General features: G+C 48.3%; 8 protein-coding genes across 8 annotated transcripts; 5 read left to right on the top strand and 3 right to left on the bottom strand.

The window, feature by feature from the left end:
- Positions 1-491: 491 nt before the first annotated feature.
- BO79DRAFT_237744 (uncharacterized protein) lies at positions 492-4004 on the bottom strand (the record flags this gene model as incomplete). Its single annotated transcript, XM_025684730.1, has 8 exons — positions 492-1241; positions 1353-1758; positions 1828-2166; positions 2251-2326; positions 2363-2415; positions 3063-3174; positions 3284-3521; positions 3598-4004. 8 exons carry the CDS (start codon positions 4002-4004, stop codon positions 530-532), a joined length of 2343 nt encoding a protein of 780 aa, XP_025539330.1. The 3' UTR covers positions 492-529.
- A 732-nt stretch (positions 4005-4736) lies between these two features.
- Positions 4737-6083, top strand: BO79DRAFT_228545 (uncharacterized protein; the record flags this gene model as incomplete). Its single annotated transcript, XM_025683971.1, has 3 exons — positions 4737-5152; positions 5193-5750; positions 5846-6083. 3 exons carry the CDS (start codon positions 4737-4739, stop codon positions 6081-6083), a joined length of 1212 nt encoding a protein of 403 aa, XP_025539331.1.
- A 696-nt stretch (positions 6084-6779) lies between these two features.
- Positions 6780-8377, top strand: BO79DRAFT_173272 (FAD-binding oxidoreductase). The gene is made up of 2 exons (XM_025679673.1): positions 6780-7240; positions 7296-8377. The coding sequence occupies exons 1-2, from the start codon at positions 6812-6814 to the stop codon at positions 8241-8243; spliced, it is 1377 nt and encodes a 458-aa protein (XP_025539332.1). The 5' UTR covers positions 6780-6811; the 3' UTR covers positions 8244-8377.
- Positions 8378-8933: 556 nt separating this feature from the next.
- BO79DRAFT_237746 (SDR family NAD(P)-dependent oxidoreductase) lies at positions 8934-9800 on the top strand (the record flags this gene model as incomplete). The annotated part of the gene is made up of 2 exons (XM_025684731.1): positions 8934-9493; positions 9545-9800. 2 exons carry the CDS (start codon positions 8934-8936, stop codon positions 9798-9800), a joined length of 816 nt encoding a protein of 271 aa, XP_025539333.1.
- A 666-nt stretch (positions 9801-10466) lies between these two features.
- BO79DRAFT_147987 (YbhB/YbcL family Raf kinase inhibitor-like protein) lies at positions 10467-11058 on the top strand (the record flags this gene model as incomplete). Its single annotated transcript, XM_025678527.1, has 2 exons — positions 10467-10587; positions 10643-11058. The coding sequence occupies 2 exons, from the start codon at positions 10467-10469 to the stop codon at positions 11056-11058; spliced, it is 537 nt and encodes a 178-aa protein (XP_025539334.1).
- Positions 11059-11493: 435 nt separating this feature from the next.
- BO79DRAFT_265716 (cysteine hydrolase family protein) lies at positions 11494-12079 on the bottom strand (the record flags this gene model as incomplete). The annotated part of the gene is made up of 1 exon (XM_025686901.1): positions 11494-12079. Exon 1 carries the CDS (start codon positions 12058-12060, stop codon positions 11494-11496), a length of 567 nt encoding a protein of 188 aa, XP_025539335.1. The 5' UTR covers positions 12061-12079.
- A 317-nt stretch (positions 12080-12396) lies between these two features.
- BO79DRAFT_148456 (MFS transporter) lies at positions 12397-13997 on the top strand (the record flags this gene model as incomplete). Its single annotated transcript, XM_025678544.1, has 2 exons — positions 12397-12660; positions 12720-13997. The coding sequence occupies 2 exons, from the start codon at positions 12397-12399 to the stop codon at positions 13995-13997; spliced, it is 1542 nt and encodes a 513-aa protein (XP_025539336.1).
- A 3257-nt stretch (positions 13998-17254) lies between these two features.
- On the bottom strand, positions 17255-17955 carry BO79DRAFT_228551 (uncharacterized protein; the record flags this gene model as incomplete). Its single annotated transcript, XM_025683972.1, has 2 exons — positions 17255-17515; positions 17554-17955. 2 exons carry the CDS (start codon positions 17953-17955, stop codon positions 17255-17257), a joined length of 663 nt encoding a protein of 220 aa, XP_025539337.1.
- Between the last annotated feature and the right edge of the window lie 784 nt (positions 17956-18739).

An 18739-nucleotide genomic window follows, 5' to 3' on the forward strand; every position in this document is an offset into this window, starting at 1 on the left:
TACAAGGATCACAGTAGTATATATATATATATATCATACGAAACAATACTAAACCTTATTGATAAGATAGTCAACAGAAATATACTTATTATTGTAACTCCCAGCCGAGCCGGCCACCCCTAGCACACTGCCATAGAATCATCGTACTACTTACTCATTGCTGATTCAGAGCCTTTGATACAAAGAGTGGTTGCATGTAGGAACGCGTTGGGCGGTGTGCTGGGTGGCTGGTGCAGCCGGGAGTTACGTTATAGGATTGAAGATATGAGATAGTGTGAGGTATCTGCCATTCTTGCGATATGACTATCGCGAGGGTTGTTGGAATATACGTCCTTACACGACCAGCGCTATTATTCTCTTGTTAGAACCTACCACGTGACTAAGGCAGGTTTAGTGCGGTGTCTGAGCGAGGCGGAAAAAGAAAACAATTTGAGCCCGACAGGTGGGTTTGTATTGGCCAATGTAGATTCATTCTCTATATCTATTCCCCACCATAAACAAATACTAGCTCAAATGAATTATAAGATGTCTAACACGTGATTAATCTCGAAGACGTCTGATCAACAAATGTCTCCGCCCCGGGTTCTAGATTGGCAAACAACTTGTCAAATATCTCCTTGCCTCCTTCATCATGCACAAGTCCAATCCAAATGAATGAGGAGAGGATGTCTCGCATTTCCTCCCATGAGCGGACTCGACAGCTTCCTAGGTAATACAGCAGCCAGTGCCTGAAATTCCGCCTGACGGCGGGTAAAAATACCACAAGACCACCGACAGTTAACAACCAAATCCACAGTTGCGGAGAGACGTCGTTCCGCTTGGCTAAGCCATTCAAGCAGCGCTGGTAAGAGGCAGCCAGGTGGACGTACGGGGTCGGGTCGCTGCGGAACTGGAGGAAGATGTCAAATCCGTAGCTGAGTAAAGCTAGTCGGATCGCCTCGTCGAGGGACCCGGGCTCAAAGCTCATGTGTAACAGGGGGTACATGACGGAGGCCATTGTTTTCATAAAATCCGTCTCGGGAATCATGCCATTTGTCTTGGTGGTCAAGTTGACCTGGGCACAGAATCCCTGCATAATGTGCCACATCCGCGCCAGACCGGGGTCAAGCTCCCGGACGAACGACGGGACGGGGCGAGATCGCGGCGTGAAGCAAAGGTCGGATGGGACAAAGATGTCGAGATCGCGGTTCTCGAAAAAGGCGGGTTTTTCTCCACTGTGGATCGCTAGTCCCACATCGCATCTGATCACAGGTTAGACTATGTTGCAACCAACCATCGAGGTAGTCTAATACGAAAGGGGAATAAAATAATCGGCAAAGACAGTAGGGAGATGAAATGAAGGGAAGACCCACCGGATAAGATCAATGACTAGTTTGTTATTGGAAGTAAATGCTCCTAGTCCTCCGCGCAGCCTGACCATCTTGCGTAAACCCTGAGTATGATGTAGTACGGCAGCATAATCACCCACAATATGCGCGTGCAGAATCAAGATAATGACGACCATTACGGTTGCATTGGACACGCGGATCTGCTCCTCCCCGAGCCGATTACGTAGCAGGCGGATGGCTTTCCCCAGATGAGGGGACTGGGCCGCTTCCGGGCCCTTGTAGATACCAAAGTATGATTGGGTGGTGATGACCATGGCGTTGAGGTAGGCTGCGTCTAGTGACAGCATGTCGAGAACCCATGATCGACTAGAGGCGTTGAACACTATGCATACGGCAAGCGGGTAGAACTCTGTCTTTGCCCGTTCAGTGACTATGAAGGTTTACATTTAGTGGGTCCGATTGAAACACCAACAGGTGGAATCGGGGACGCGGCACCTACAGCGAAGGATAGTGGCTAGGGCTGCAGGGCTGGTGGTGTCATCAGCCAGCTGGACGAAGGACATGTCGTTGCCCACTCTGCGGGGAAGATCTGATGCCGCGCGGGTGGCTGATACTTGTGTAGATGGCAATAATGGTAAATCCACCCCATCGGCAGGAGGAGCCGAAGTCTCGTCTGTGCACGCGTCCGCCGGAGTCGATGGATCGGCCCCTGCTTGGCGATAGCGGGATTTGCCACGGTTCTTGCCAATCATAACATGGCTGCGAATGAGTTTGCGGGTACGAGAATCGACTTTCTTGGTGCCGGTGGAGACGATGAATGGCATGTCCGCCATGGAAACTATTGTGCGAAAGAGGTAAGAGAGGCATTCAGTGGGCTACAGCAAAAGCAAGAAAAACTTGGTACTGGAGACGGCGCACATACCAGACTGCTTGGAGGGCGACATGGCGGCGATCGAGCCCCAGTCTAGGAACAGAGGGCGTCCGGCGCACGTCCCAGACTGGTGGGATAGATCTCACGAGGATGGTCCAAGGACAGGTGCTTGGACGAGGCTAAACGAATGAGACGAGTGAGTATTTAGATTGTTGGCTAAAAAGGGCAAGCAATCCGGGGGGGACTCGGGAGTGTCAGGAAATATAAGAGACGGATTCCTCGGTGGTGAGAGAGCTGGACTTGCTGCGGGCTGCCCTTAGTACTTTCCTTTCCTGGTTGGTTCGGATTGTTTCCGCTGTCACCTGCTGATACTGCTATCATTTAATTGGACGATATCCTACATGTGGGCCTGGGATTGTTGCCTGCTTTGGGTTTAGCCTGGCACGCATGTGATGCAGCTTGGCAATGGACTGAATCGGGAAAGATTAGAGAGTCTCGTTCTATAATCCACTCCGCGCAGCTTCAATTTATAGTAAACAGCAGGAAATACTTCAATTACTACTACCTCATTGTGCTATTGTACATATCCTCGTCTAAGCAGACACACGATTACCGGACTCTTCAACAAATTCAGACTAGCACTCATTGAGCCCAATAATCCCTTGCATCCCCACGCGAGAACTATCTCTCCAGCTTCTTGCATTTATGGTAGGCCTCTGCCTCTCGTGCAAGATGACAAAATCCCTTATCGATCTGATCGTAGCTTCGCTGGGGCAACTCCTCGCCCTTGATTGCCAGAGGGGTCTGAGTGTCCCCGCAGGGAATACTGTAGATCCACCGCGCAAGTAGTTCATAGTTTTCACGGCAGTTCTCGGTGAAATCAACGAATTTGCTTTTCGAAATGTGAAGATACTCTCCGTCGTGATATGCTTGCAAGATTCGAGCCTGAGAGCGGAAGATGGAGACGACCAGGACCTGTGATACAAGCATTGCGTTAGAGCAGGTATTTGTAGAATTAAATCTTTCGGGGCTGCTTGAATGTTGTGAATGCGACTTGGACCTCATTTGATTATGCAACACTCACCGGAAATGTGCGATGCTTTATATAATTGAATCGATTCAGCCGCCATCGCATGAAACCGACAATGGGCAAGACTTCACTCCGGCGAAGGGGTTCTTCGGGATCAGCGTAGTTGTACATCTGGAAAATGCAGTGGGGGATATCCAACGAATCTGCTTCCATCTCCCCAATAGTCTGCCATGAATACGGTACATCTGGCGTATGCTCGCCACTAGCAATACGGGGGCTTGCGCGGTAGCATCTACCCGGCAGGTGAGCAAGTATTGTGAGCAAAGACAATGTCTATCGTCACTACAACTCTGAAAGTTTGTACTTACTGCCGATGGACCCAGGTTTGGTCCTTGCGATCATGAAACCATGCAGCAAAGACTCTGCCGGAAACACTTTGTAGGGTCAAACAAACCCGGAGTGACTCATCGCTGCGTCCTTCATGCCATTTTGAAAAGTGCACATTGTCCCAGTTGATCTCCGGTAATTCTGCTTTTGGTAGTGGGTGGTAAAATGACTGTTGGACATCCGAACATGCTCCTTCAAGGTCGAGTTCAGACAACTTGATTCCCAGTGTCTCCAAATCATCATCTGCCAACACTGAGTGCTTGAAGGCCTTTGTTGCTGTGAAGATGCGCCTCAAATGGCGGGATACAACATTGGTCTGGGCTACCCGCAGTCGAGCGTCTTCACGACAGTTCTCGATTAAGGTCTCGAAGGACCGTTTCACTCCCATAATTGGATCTATAGGAAAGGAGAATGGTCGATTTCGTGTGACAACGCCGAACGCGTGGAGGAGAGAAAGAGCAATATGAACAATACAGTACGCGTGGAATTGGTATAGAAACGTGAAACGTGGCTGTACCCCAGTCCTAGTTCGGAATTTTTCCTGATCGTAAAAAATGTCGAGATGGCAGCGTGAACTTAGGACGAAGGATAGCAACTGGCAAGGGAGAGCAGCGAAGCACTTGCAGACCTTTATACCTGAGACAGTAGTAGAGAGAACCAGTGAAAGTGACTTCGCACACAGAACCAGCCTAATTGGAAGAGAAATCCAGGCCAGTGAATTCAGAAGGTAGTCAATATAGAGGGTACTAATTATACACAGATCCTGCCTTGGTTCCTAATTTGTGCATTCGCCCTTATGCAGATAAATTCGATAAAGGCCGCCTCATCATTCAACATGCTGGTCTCTTCACCATGTAGGCTAGGACAAGAAAAGTTCTATCACAGCCATGCAGTCACTGATCTTTCTGCTTCAATGCATCGTTGATATGCTATATTAACCCATGGCATGTAGTACTATATAAAATAACATGGCACCACTGGGCCTGGTCTGATACTTTAAACTTGGGTTCACCCATCTCTGGCGCCTTTTCACACGGTGCACTACCTGCTTCCATATTTATATTCTGTTTCAGGCTTCAGGAACTGTTTCTTCTTCGGACCAAGATTTCTGTGCTATAACATGTCTGTTCCTGAATTCGTTGTAGGGGCTCTGGATCAGGAGTCCTGGAATGAATGGGCAGAAAGGTACCAGGTAAAAGGGTTAAGTATCTATGAGTTGGAAGCCTATGATCCAGCATCAAAAATAAGTGACCCCCAATATCTAGCTCTGAGGGCATTGTGGAAGGTTGGGCGGGCTAGTGAGTTCCAACCAGACAAATGGGGAATCCAGGGCGTTGAGGCTGCTACGGAGAAGCTGGCGAAGCTCAAGCATTGGAAAAGCTTCCTTGAGGCGATTTCACTAGAGACCAATTTAGATGAAATGCTTCCCATACAGGGTGACCTTGGCGCTTTTACGCTGATTTGGTATTATGGCCAGCTCATTCGCTGGGCGCCGAGTGCGGCCGATACTGAAGAAAACGCCAATTTCACTCCATGGTCCGAGCGATTGAGGGAAGAGAAAGAAAGATTCGAGCAGCAAAAGCTTTTCCGAACAAACTCATACACATCCTTATGCGACTCATCTGGCTGAGTACCTGAAGATATATGGAGATCCGGAAGAGCAAAGGAAAGGAACATGTGGACTACCATCAAGCAGTGAGAGTCAATTCTACCAGTCTTCCGAAACTGCCTGCATTGATCTAGACCCCGAAGCATGCAGTGATGACTCTAGACTGGATCCAAGCTACGAGGAGCGGGAAGACTTTGCACAAGTCTCTGATGAGATTATAGTTAATGCATACTTGCTGGGTCTGGCAAGTGTAGTAACCTTCTCTATCGAAGGCGTCGAAGCCCACTGGACCCCAGAACGGAAGGGGTACAAAGTCTGTGATGAGAAAGGCATCAAGCTGTATGAAGCACGGACGGATGGTCATATGTACCTAAATGGTAATGGAAAGACCAAAGCCATTGTCGAAGTCAAACCCGTGGTGCGAGCCGAATTACCCCGGGTCATGATGCAGGAAGTCGCTCAAATGGCGGCATGGATCCACGCCGAAAAGGACGTTTTACAGGATGAAAACCTGGCGGAACAATGGTTAGTCACCCCTGCACCCAGTGTGTATGTCTAGAAGTCTCTTACGCCAAGTGAGAGAGAATGTGGAGGAAGCAGCTAAGCATCTGACACCATAGGTTCCGTCGCTTGCTCTGGTCGATGAATCGACATGAGCTATATATAATCATTGCCGAGTATAATGGGGACTACGTCGACTATTTGACGAATCCACGAGGCCAAGCGGAATGCGAATCTTTCATGACGATGAATCAGTTTGGCCCATGGGACATTAGAGACTCTACTCAGGTTGCTGAATTTGCTGCCATATTATTGGCAGTAACTTTACAGTTCAGTAAGGGTCTGCCCCTTATCTGAAACTCAATCGGAGATTCTCATTCTCATTCTGCACTGCTTGGTTGTGCTAGTATCTCTGAGTCTCAATTTGCGGCTACTGTTCGAAAGGGGAACTAGATTGACCGCCATATTGAATGAACCAGCAGAGATGTATTATTCTACAGTACCTCCACTGCCCGCCGCTTATATATTGATGGCTGCGTACCTACGTCTTTTTCTATCAATTCTTTGATAGATACACAGCTCATTGTACTGTTACGAGAAAGCAAAATGCTTTCTTAAGAAACCTGCCTCAGAATACTATCCCAACGGGATGAGTGGAACCAGAGATTGCTGGCACCAGTATGAACAGTTACCCTACATTGATATCGAAAGTAAAATGGAGCCCGAATATTTCAAGTCTATTCCGAACCGTCAACGCTAATGAAGAATATCTAAAGAAGCAGGTCATGCTTCAAAAGCGGAGCCGTGACAGGGCATTAGCCAACAGGCCCTTCACTCATCGATCAAACCACCATTTTCAATTAAGCTGCAAATTACCTCCACTCAGCCGAAAATGTAATTCGGTCCAGATCCACGATGTGCGGGGTAAGATGTGGCCCGCTGCGGGTTCCGAGAAGTTTGAGGGAGTCACAGCGCGTATACCATCCCTGTCACGCTATAACCTTAAATGCTTGCCGCTCGCTCACTGTGCCTGGGTCAACCACAACCTCACCACCTTAACCTCATTTACCCACTTTCAGCACACCATGCACATTGTCTGGCGGGATTCGGCTGAACCAGCCGTCTACGAAGAGGCTCGTGTAGGTCGCGTTTTTAATCACCGTCGTCCTCAACGCTTTCCCTTAGCAGTTGTCCAAGCTACTAGCACGAAAGATATTATCGCTGCAGTGAAGCTAGCCGCCGAAAAGAACTGTCGCGTTGCTATACGATCGGGAGGACATTCATGGGCAGCATGGAGTGTCCGCGATGAATCCATCCTCATTGATCTGGGGAACTACAAGCACTTGGAAGTGGATGCAGAGAACCGCATTGCGATAGCCACTCCCAGTATGACAGGAAAGGAGCTCAATGGAGTTCTGATCAAGGATTATGGTTTGATGTTCCCAGGCGGACACTGTCCCGACGTGGGCCTGGGTGGCTTTCTGCTACAAGGCGGAATGGGATGGAATTGTCGTGTCAGTTAATGCGCTCCCACCATTGCAGTTCGACTGGCTGATAAGTGTTCGACAGAATTGGGGCTGGGCCTGTGAAAGAGTTCAGGCAGTGGATGTAGTGACAGCCACAGGCGAGCTGCTTCACTGCAACGCCACCCAAAACCGCGATCTCTACTGGGCAGCCAGGGGAGCCGGTCCTGGCTTCCCAGGTGTGGTGACGCAGTATCATCTGGAACTAATTCCATATCCTAAGGATGGTTTCCGCTCGTCTGGCTATGTCTATCCCATTCGACAGTACCGACAAGTCTTTGACTGGCTGCTCTCCATCACCCCTAGTTTTGACGAGGACACTGAAATCGCCGCTGTGGCCGCGTACCCAGAGGGGATTGACGAGCACTGCTTCTTTGTCCTATTTGTCGCCATGAAGTCAACCCCTGAAGAGGCCGAGAAGGCTTTACGCCCAGCGCAGATCACCCGGCCAACGGGAGCGATCCAGGAGTGGTTCTGTCAGGTGGATAGCCTGGAAAATCAATATACTAACCAAGCCAACGCTAACCCGGAGCGACACCGGTACTGCGCCGAAAACGCCTACATTCGAAATGATGCGGATGTCCCCGCCGTGCTCGAGGAGGCGTTTACGACACTGCCCCACAAGAAAGCGTTTGCCCTCTGGTACGCCATGTATCCTTGCAGCCGTCGGAAACTCCCCGATATGGCATTGAGCATGCAGTCGGACCATTACTTTGCACTCTACACTGTGTGGGAGGAGGCGAAGGACGATGCGAGATGTCAAGCGTGGGTGGCTGATGTGATGAAGAGAGTCCAGCGACATGGAGTCGGGTCTTATCTGGGGGATGCGGACTTTCAGGTGCGACAGACAAGGTACTGGGCTGATGATAATGCACGACGGTTGATGGACATCCGTCGCAAATGGGATCCTCAGGGGCGCATCTGTGGGTATTTGGACAAGGATGATCGGTCTGGAACAAGAGGGCTGGACAATGCCAAGGAAACGAAGTTGTGATTGTTTTATTAGTATGTGTTACGTGGCTGTTTGCTTCCCGGATAAATATTTTCGAGGAGGCTTTATCGTTAGTCTGTAACAATTAGTCTCAAATTGGTGCTTGAGGAATCGGTCATGTTGTACATAACTTGGAGAGTGCTAGACGTAGATATACTATATTAGCAATAGACCACTCACTGTGGAATAAAGTAGCACAAAACAACTATGCTACAGCAGATCGGGCTGTGGAGACATGTAGCCCTGGCTTGGTGGATTATCCGATGCCACCTATATGACAGCTCACAGAAGACCCAGAAGAACCACTAGGAGTCCTGTTGGTATTATTTTTCGAAAGTGTGATACTTAAACAGCTAAGCAGCTAGAATATCCTTTTCTTCTTTCTACGGTGTCCAGTCTCCGATGTAATATTTTAGGCGCGGACCACTACAACGCAGCTGTTGAGAGCTTCCGCTATTCCTACCCTTAAACTATCATACACACAACACAAACTCGATGTCTCTGGGTTTTCCGGGACAAGCGGGTTACCTGAAGTCGGGTTGTGGAGAGCAAAGGCACGAGGAACTGCGGGCGGCGGGAGACAGTCGGATAGCGGGGGAGTGATTGAACTCCAAGCGCCGGGACGTTGAACCGAACCGATCATATATGGCAGTCGGGAGGAACACAACTGCTCAAGATTATATCCCACACACCATGTCTCCTACTAACAGGCTGGGTCAAATCAGCAATCACATCTCGCCCAAAATGGTAGAACAAACTCTCCTCCACAAGGTCGCTATCGTCAGCGGCTCGTCCTCAGGGATTGGCGCCGCCATTGTGCGGGAACTCTCTGCCCGCGGAGCGAGCACAGTTGTTAATTATCCTTTCCCGGGTCTCAAAGCTGAAGCAGACGCCCTGGTGGCGTCTTTGCCTTCTCCGTCAGTTGCTGTTGAAGCGGATATGGGTTCAGTGTCTGCTCCACAGGCGCTGGTCGATGCTGCGGTATCGAATTGGGGTCGGGTCGATATCGTGGTCAACTGTGTCGCACTAGCAGTAAACAAGCCGTTCGAAGAGCAGACACTTGATGACTGGGACCGACTGGTCAATATTAATGGACGCGGGACGTTCTTGTTGACTCAAGCCAGCTTGAAGCACCTCACCAAGAATTCTGGGAGAATTGTCAATATCGTGAGTATTTCGGCACGAGGACCTCCGCCAAATCAGACCATCTATGCCGGTACCAAGGGAATGGTTGATTCCTTCACGAAATGCTGGTATGTCTTACTCCTCTTGAGTACACTAGGCATTATTTCTGATTCATTCAGGGCCAAGGAGCTTCCGCCCAAGTATGGTTGCACCGTCAACGCGGTCAGTCCGGGGCCAACCAAGACGGAAGGTTTTGCAGCAGCAGGTGAAGAACAGATGAAGATTCTGCAGCCCATTATTGATCAGACACCAGTTGCGCCACGGATGGCTGAGCCGGATGAGATTGCGTTTGCCGTGGGGTTTCTGTGTGAAGAGAGGTCGAGATGGATCAATGGGGCACATATTATTGCATCTGGTGGACTGTTTATCGATTAGCTTACTCTATAAGCATTTACATATTCAAACAGTTAGCCTGGCTGATGCATCCTGTCATGGATGAGCAGACAAGTTCCTTAGCATTTTGTCTAGCACCGTCATCAACAGCTGGTGCGTAGTCCGATCCCAGGTTAAGCATGTCTGTGATGCCGTCTATCAGATAGTTGATGGCTATCAGAGAACAAGGCCATATACTGATCGCATTATCGTTGGCATACCGGCGCCTTTGGATTGGATCACTGCTAGTCACACATCCGCGTTGCGAACATCCCAGATGCTTCACACCGGCCAATGATAGAGCACAATCGTCTGCCACAACAGAATGCAGCAAACATGCAGGATAAACCATTTACAGAATTACAATTCCATATATCTCTAAATCATTGTGCGTTGTGCAGTCCAGGGCAATGAAGCACGTGAGGCGAGCACCGAAGCGGAAGTTCACATTCACGCGCCCTCGCTTAACCCTGAGTGTTGACCTTAGCGCGTCTAGTATATTCTCATGCCTTTGTTGACGCGCCTCTGTCATAGATCGTTTCTTCACATCTATTCTCTTCACCACACCCGTTCTCTTTATTCCGTCATCCTTCAAGACTCAGCGTTCAAGCGTCACCGTTCAAGCGTCAGCGTTCAAGCGTCAAGTTACATCAGTCGTCGTTAATCGAGATGCCTACCAACTTCAACGTTGATAGAGCGATGGCGGTGATTCGCAACGAGCATAGAAAGCTCTTGACCCTCACCTTCAGCAGCCATTTTATCTACCCGGGTCAGTTCGTCTCCAAGCGTGGTAAGTCATCATTCCCGTATCTAGATTCCGTATCATACCCAAACTAACGGACCAGATGCTGCCCATCCACCACGCATGTCGTTCCCTCGCCTCAAGGGTAACGGAACCTACATGATTGTTTGTCTCGACCTGGATGCGCCTTTCCCTTCGTGCCGTGTGCTCGGCCCTAAGTGCCACTGGATCCAGTCTGGTCTGGAGCCGATTATGAGCGAAAATGGTCACTTCTTCCTCAGAGTGGCAGCACCTTTCATTGCCAACTACGTTGGACCAAATCCCCTTCCCGGAAGTTCTCCGCACCGATACCTGTTCATTCTCTACGAACAGCCTGCTGGATTCGAGATCACTCGATCCTCTCCCACTGGCGGCAAGAAGATGGGAGTCTGGTCGCGCCTCCGTTTTGACCTCGACGGCTGGGCTAGAGAGATTGGCCTTGGCCCTGTTGTCGGAGCCAACTATTTCGTCAGCAAGTAGCTGTTGGCTGGTTTCTGTGATTGCGTCGTTCGTTTCTCAACTTGTTTATTCGCAACACAAGACACGAATCTGGTGATGTCGTTGTGGTGGTGAAGTGAAATTTAGCGGTCCGCTTGTATATTTTAGCATATGGTTGAGGCGTTGTGGCGTTGCCTCGTTCACATTGTTTGAACTTGCTTTATTCGCACACAAGATGGGAGTTTTATTCTGGTGAAGCGGTGGATTCGGACCTGTATTCATGTATATCTTATGATGTGACACGAAGTTGACCATGTGTCAAACAGACCTTTAAATAACAGCAAGTAAAGTAATGTCTAAATGACATGTCTTTAATCACTAACAGCTCATTTTCAAATAAACATGTAGATACACCCTCACCCTCAAGTGACTTACGCAATAGCGCAGACAATCACACTCAGTACAACTAACAGCAGATCACTTCGTAATCTCATCCACCCACTCCTTCGAACTCACAACGCGTCCCTGGCGCGTAAATATCTTCTCCATCAAAACCCGATGCACCTCCGGATCCAGATCCATACACCCATCCTCCAAGACAGTCACACTGTAATCGAGATCCGCAGCCGCACGAACGGTCGACAGCACAGCTCCACTGGTAATGAGCCCTGCCATTACCACCTCTGTAATACCCATCGACCGGAGGATAAGATCCAACTCAGTTGAAGTAAAAGCCGAGACACGATACTTGGTCACGATAGGCTCTTCGTCGCGGGGTGCCACGGCAGGGTGAACCTGGGTAGACTCATCGTTGTTACGGAAAGCCCCCATTTCCTTGGCTCTGGCCACACTGAGGTTTCGAGGGTTACATTCTGGATGACCAGCACGGAAGGCTGTTACCACATGAATGATGTTGAGTTGGGCGTTGCGGGCCGCCTGTGTCACTGTTGATAGAGTTTGCAGGTACTGGGAGGTGTTTTCGAGACGGTTGACGATGCCATTTTGTACGTCGAGGAGAAGGAGAGCGGCTTTCTCGGTTGCCATGGTCGTTGACTTGCTTAATATATTTGCAATAGAAGAGTGATTTTATGACTGTTCGACTTTGATGATGACCAGTTGCTGGGTATACTGGGTCATTTTATGCTTGCTGCTGGAAACCCGGTAACGGGATGTATGGATGAGGATCTGTTTTTTGATTGGTGGAGAAGCCCGGTTCCGGGATAGGAAGCCGGTACCGGGATAGCCTCGAGCTGTCACAATAATGGACTGTGAGCATCATTTCTTTTTACTCCTTCAACCCTGCTTTTTCTTGAGGAATGAAAGGAATTCTCATTTGTTCATATCTGAAAAGAGCTTCCACAAAGAAATCAAGTGTCCAATATGAACGACAACCCATCCTCTTCATCGCCTACAGAGGCTAACGCCCCCGATATAGAAAAAGAGCCAGGCCAGAATGCACCACCAAGGCTGGATGTATTTTCAGTCTTCACAGTCAACCAAAAGCGAGCCATGGTGGCGACCGGCTCTATGGCCAGCTTCTTCTCACCACTCTCCTCAAGCATTTACTTCCCTGCCATGGACACGATAGCAGCAGCGCTGAACGTCTCCACATCCAAGATTGACTTGACTGTCACGACCTACCTGGTGAGTCTAAAGTCTCCCCAAAAGCATTATAATTACTAACAGCATATCTTATGCTGCAGATAATGCAAGGCGTTGCTCCCATGTTAATTGCCGGATTCTCAGACACAGCCGGCAGACGTCCCGCCTACATAATCTGCTTCACCGTCTACATCGCCGCCAACCTCGGCCTCAGCCTACAGAACGACTACAGCTCACTACTAGGTCTACGATGCCTTCAAAGTGCAGGAAGCAGCGGCACTGTGGCTCTGGCCAACGGCCTGGTCGGAGACCTAGTCACATCCGCAGAACGAGGAACATACATTGCATTCGCATCGTTAGGGAGCATGCTCGGGCCTTCTCTATCCCCAATCATCGGTGGACTCCTCAGTCAGTACCTCAACTGGCACTGGATATTCTGGTTCCTTCTCATCTACTCCGCCGCCTTCTTCCTCCCCCTCTTACTCTTCCTCCCCGAGACCTGCCGCAAAGTGGTCGCTGACGGCTCCGTTCCACCCCCAACGCTAAACAAAAACCTCAGCGACACAATCCGGCACCGCAACCGAAAAGCCAAAGGTCTCGTCGTGGAGGAAAGCAAACTCACCGAAGTACGCAAGAACTACTCCTTCCGGTGCCCATCACCCATGTCCACACTAAAGGTCACTGCCGACCTCGAAACGGGCGTTATCCTACTTGCCACGGGGCTAACCTTCGCATGCTTCTACGCTGTAATGACTGGAGCTACGACCTCATTCCATGATACCTACCATCTCAATGACATCGAAACAGGACTGATGTACCTCCCTATTGGGGCCGGCGGCATTGTCTCAGCATTCACCACAGGCCGTCTAATGGACTGGAATTATCGTCGACATGCTGCCAAGGCTGGACTGCCCGTTATCCGGAATGTACGACAAGACCTTACGAACTTTAATATTGAAAAAGCAAGGCTGCAAGTCGGACTGCCGATGTATTACACATGCATAGTGTCCATGATCGCCTACGGCTGGGTCCTCGGCCACAAAGTCAATCTAGCTGCGCCGATCATCCTGCTCTTCATCTCGGGGTGGAGTCTGAATGGCACGTCGCAGGTCTTGAATGCCATTCTTGTTGATCTGTGGCCTAGTCGATCTGCGGCTGCAACGGCAGCGTGTAATTTATTTCGCTGTGAGTTGGGAGCTGCAGCTTCGGCGGCCATCACACCAATGAGTGAGGCAATGGGACAGGGATGGGCGTATACCACACTGGGATTGATCTCCGTAATTGTGTCGCCGAGTTTGTGGGTGGTTATGCAGAAGGGGATCAAATGGAGGCAGAGAAGATTGAGGAGGGAGCGGGAACGGGCAGCTAGAAGTCAGTAGGGGGGGTTGATGTGAAATGGATGAAGGGTGAGATGTGTCTGACTGGGGTATAGCTTGTTTAGAGTTTGTTAGATAGTGGATAAAAGTATACGTTTATTGTTTCACCATGGGAACGTCCGGGATATGCTGTTTTACGTTTTAACTTACAATTAACTCTACGTATGCATCTGACTGCTAATATGGAACTACTTCAGAATAGGCTTGATGGGCCTGCTACGACTACACGGTATGTTATATAGTTGAGGGATCAGCTTGAGTGTTAGGAGAAACCAGGTTCCTCCGCTCAAAAACTCGTATCATTGCGTCATAAAAAAAAAAAAAAGAAAAGAAAAGAAAAGAAAAGAAAAAAAAAAAAAAAAGAAAAAAAGAAAACCACCCAAAGGTTAAGGACAGGAAAGAGTAAACAGTGTAGGCAAAAGAGAACTAACAGTAAGAAAGAACAAGACACTTCAAAAGTTAAGACAATGAAAGACTAAGCAAACAGAGAATATGAAGCAGGAGGGATTTATACATGAGGCCTTTGGGTGGTACAGGAAAGGTAATGAAAGACAGCAGACAGGAGAAAGGCATGATAGTGGGACAGGGCGAAGAGATATTGGAAATGTGAGCGGGGGCATAGGGAGATAACAGACGAAAGGGAGGTGGAAAATCAATAAATGGTATGTGAAGATGGTAGTACAGAATGCAAAGGGGAAACTTGAAAGAAGGTATGAAGAGTGAGGTAATGATAGGGAAAGCTGTATGAGGGATGGAAAAAGGCATAGAAGGTCACCGAAAGAATTTTGGCGTGATGGGGGAACTGGCGACGGGGATTTAGAAATAAAAAATTCAAGGGGAAAAGTCTTCCTCCGGCAGCTGGCAGAATCGCAAACAAACCATAAATCGGCCCCATTGATAATTCTTTTTGGCAAATCCCGATTTCCCTCGCCACAAGCTTCCTCTGACGCCAGATATATGAGTTTTGTGGTCAGACTTGGAGTAGACAAATGTGGCTAGACAGAAAATAAGATTGTAAAAATGAGTTATTAGTGGAATGACATGCTCAGCATAGGGTTAGACTATATCTGACCGGCCGACAAAACCAAAGAAACACCAACGAAGTCACCTCCTCAATGATCCCAGCCCGCATTTCCCACAACTCTCAGTCACAAGCTTCCTCTGACACAAGTTATATCCATTTAGTGGTCAGAATTGGAGTAGACAAATGTGGCTACGGAGGAGAATGAAATGTCAAGGCTGAGTCATTCTTAAGATGACATGCTACGGTCAGTTTTTGACCGTCTCTCAGGGCTCGTGTGGTGTAAGGTATGGCGTTTGACTTCGCCCTGGAAGCCTAGGCTAGACTATTCAGATGGTCCACTAGAGTCTAGGTTAGATGTAGACAGTGAGCCTCGGTCGTTTCAAACGGGTGATTCTATTCAGGTCTTATGTAGACAAAGCTTATAGACACGACAATAAACCCCCATTGAACAGAGAAACCCATCGTCTAGTCACAACAGCAATAGGAGACGATATATTTCACAGGACCGACAGTAAAGAAACATGGATATAGATGATAAGAAGAACGGGACGATCCCGCCACACAGCCAGGCGTTCGTTCACGTTCTTCACTAATGTCACGCCCACTGTCTACCCTGGAAGGTAAGACTTGTTCCCCGTAAGGTAAAAGCTTGCATTTTCACTGCAGACAGAAATCCCCACCGCCTCCCATCTTTATCAGTCACCCCCTGAGCTATAAGAATTATAACCCCATCAAGAATGACCCCAAAAATGACGGCGGCAGACTCTCCGTCCGCTTGAAAACCTAGCCTTACCCTTAAGGGCTTAGTCAACCTTCTAGGGTAGGCAGATGGTAGGAAAGCATGGGCGAAGGTTGATGTGGAGGGATCCTGGCTGGTGTAGCCGTAGCGCCTCCTTAAAACAAAAGAAAACAAGGTAAGAGAAATTTAGCAGTGCATACTGCTAAGAGCTGCAAAACAGTGCCAGAGCGTATTTCATGATGCTCACTACACTATTCAGATGCACCTTTAGAAACCTCCATCGTCAGAGTCATACCACTCAAAATCATGGATTTATTGACTAGCTGTTGAGGGGTTAGAAGTGCACAACTTTCTGTGTAGCGGCACCATGGTCAGCCAAGCACTGTTGAGCAGTGTGATGAAAGAATGCGGACGAGAAGGGCACAGCAGGTCCTATTTATGCTTGGGACAGGTGGCAAATCCATGACTACCAGGTGCCTCGAGCAATGGTGTTAACGGGGAGTTCCTAAACTTTTGATGAAATCTCCGTTTGGCTATAGACAAACTTTATGAACCGCAACTGCACCAGCGTCAATCATTCCCATATGGTAAGCGTGGATCTCACATTTCGTGAAAACGGGATTTTCCACCTTATCATTGGGTAATCGGAGATATTGGTGTTGCACCAACATGAGTCAACCGGTCTGATATTCTCAACATCAGTGAGACCATAAGATGAAATAGGGACTCCCCGCTTAAAACGTCACATATTATGTGACTAGCCAGACTGGCCTGATAGAAGTTGGAAGATGGACGGCTAAGACAGAGCACCCTAAGTGGAAGTCACATCATCTCAAACCATTCCACTTCTGAAGACACACAAGACATTGTTGCTACCTTTCGACGAATCCGAGAAACACTGGGACTTTCGGGGCCTTGAATCAAATTCACACTTAAAATTTTTCCACTACAAGTCTTATTACGCGTCACAATATATTCAGTCGGAATGTTCCGTCAGACTCGCATAGTATCATTACGTGAGATTCCACTGTCAAGACAACTAACAGGCAGCCAACATAATGGTCCATAAGGCGGTATATTCCTGTGCCACACGATCTTTAACCATCCAACGAAGGCCACCATGTATACATGACCATTTCCTTCTCAAGCCAGTCTTTAGGTCTGCCCTGATGAAGGTGGAAATCTGATGGGATGAATGTGGAAGGTCTACTGGTCACTCGTCTTAATTACTAAACAAGATGATGGAGGATGATGGGACGGATCTGTGAAGATGAACAAGCTAGATTTACACTCTGTCCCGTCTGTTCTATCCTATGCGTGTGAATTCTGTGCCTGATATTTACTCTCTTGACTTCATCTGGCAGCCTACATTTCTACACTCAGATATGGATAATCAGGCTACTGCAGATATCTCTCTATTGTACTCATAGTTACAGACTGACGTCTTTTGATGTACCTATGAAGGTACGACATAATGTATTTCCCGTTTTGATAGACTTAATTCAATGCTACTGCCCCAAACCTAGTCAATCCCCGAATCTCCGACACCTCCGATGCATCAGATTGATTTTCCTGGTCGAGGGGGTTCGGAGGAAATATGTCCCCATAATCTCCAGGGGTCTGTCTGGCCCAACGCCCGAAATATTTACTCAGATCATCCACTCGCCTTTTGATATCCTCAATCACCACACTGCATAGATGCCAGCGCCACTTGACGTAGCTGTTCAAGATCATCTGCTCAGCATGTTCGGGACTAAACTCGAATGCACTTTCGACTATCACATAGTTAATAAGACGAATAAGGATCCCATCGGTAGATGAGAGATATGAGGTTTCAACTCACCAATGTACACCAACTGTTCAAGTTGCCCGCACAGGTCAACCAACAGTTGATAAATGGTAGTCTGGTGGCGCCAGACTCTCGGCTCAGCCATGACTTGGTAGAAGTCAATCTGCTTGAGGAATTGCATGGATTCATCATAATCGGTAAGTCCGCTTTGGATGTCATATATCCTGTCCAGTGAGTCGATCATGACAAGCTTCCCAAGGCATTGTGAGGCGTAAATATCGTTTTGGTCAATCTGGATGAACATGTGGTTCTGCTCTTCCTGGGCCTTCTGGTGGAAAATTGCAAGTTCAGGCTCCCATTTGTAATAGGTATCCCACTCGTCGTGGTTGTAGCCGTTGGTAGCTTCCATGATGGCTTTTGCAGGATGTGAGATGTGCTTGGTCACGTACGGTCTAATAAGGAATGAGGAGATGACAAGATAGGATCGGTTAATGGGCGATGGAAGATATATGAGGTAGTATTTATACCTCGTGTGATGGACGCGCGGAAAGATGAATTGAGTGTTTGTTTGAAGTGGAGTATCGGAAGATGTCGATTCATTCTTAGTATCATATTCGGTTCGTTTTGGGTGATAATTCCCTCTATGGCCTATAAGCAGAAAGAAATCATTGCAAAAACAGCAATATTAGGAAAAAGCTTCCAGACAACTCTCATTTTTCTTTCTCTGTCCCGCTTGTTTCCAGTACTCCCCTGCCCTCTGCTCTACTTTGATCCAAGAATTTATTCAGAAGAATCACCCATCTTTAACTTTTAGTTTCTCATCAAATTTCTTATCCCATTTCTATGCTTCGGGGTCTATTTCGAGTTATAGAGGGAACAGTAAGACATGGGCGGGACTTACAATAGCCGTTCTTCAGGATCGATTAGAACCAAGGCAAATCTACGTTGATCGAGGGTATCTTCCGCGCATCTGCAGTTGATTTGATTTCCATGTATCTTGCTTCATAGTAAGCGCCAAAATGGTCAGCTAATGAATGATAATGCAGTAGTGGCATAACTCAACTGTCCAAACGCGACCAATGGCAGTGCACAGATTACGTGCACATGAACCGGAAATTGTTTCCGGCTCCTTGCGGAGGCCATGCAGGGGTTAAGAAGAACACGCAAATCTCTCCAATTTGAATAAACAGCCT

This window comes from Aspergillus costaricaensis, assembly GCF_003184835.1.
Source record: "Aspergillus costaricaensis CBS 115574 unplaced genomic scaffold BO79scaffold_16, whole genome shotgun sequence".
Taxonomy (NCBI): domain Eukaryota; kingdom Fungi; phylum Ascomycota; class Eurotiomycetes; order Eurotiales; family Aspergillaceae; genus Aspergillus; species Aspergillus costaricensis.

Bases quoted from the DNA above. Each gene is read 5' to 3' on its own strand.
- BO79DRAFT_173272 (XM_025679673.1), top strand. From the start codon at position 6,812: ATGCACATTGTCTGGCGGGATTCGGCTGAACCAGCCGTCTACGAAGAG. The intron at 7,241-7,295 runs GTCAGTTAATGC...AGTGTTCGACAG, and splicing joins GAATGGGATGGAATTGTCGT to AATTGGGGCTGGGCCTGTGA.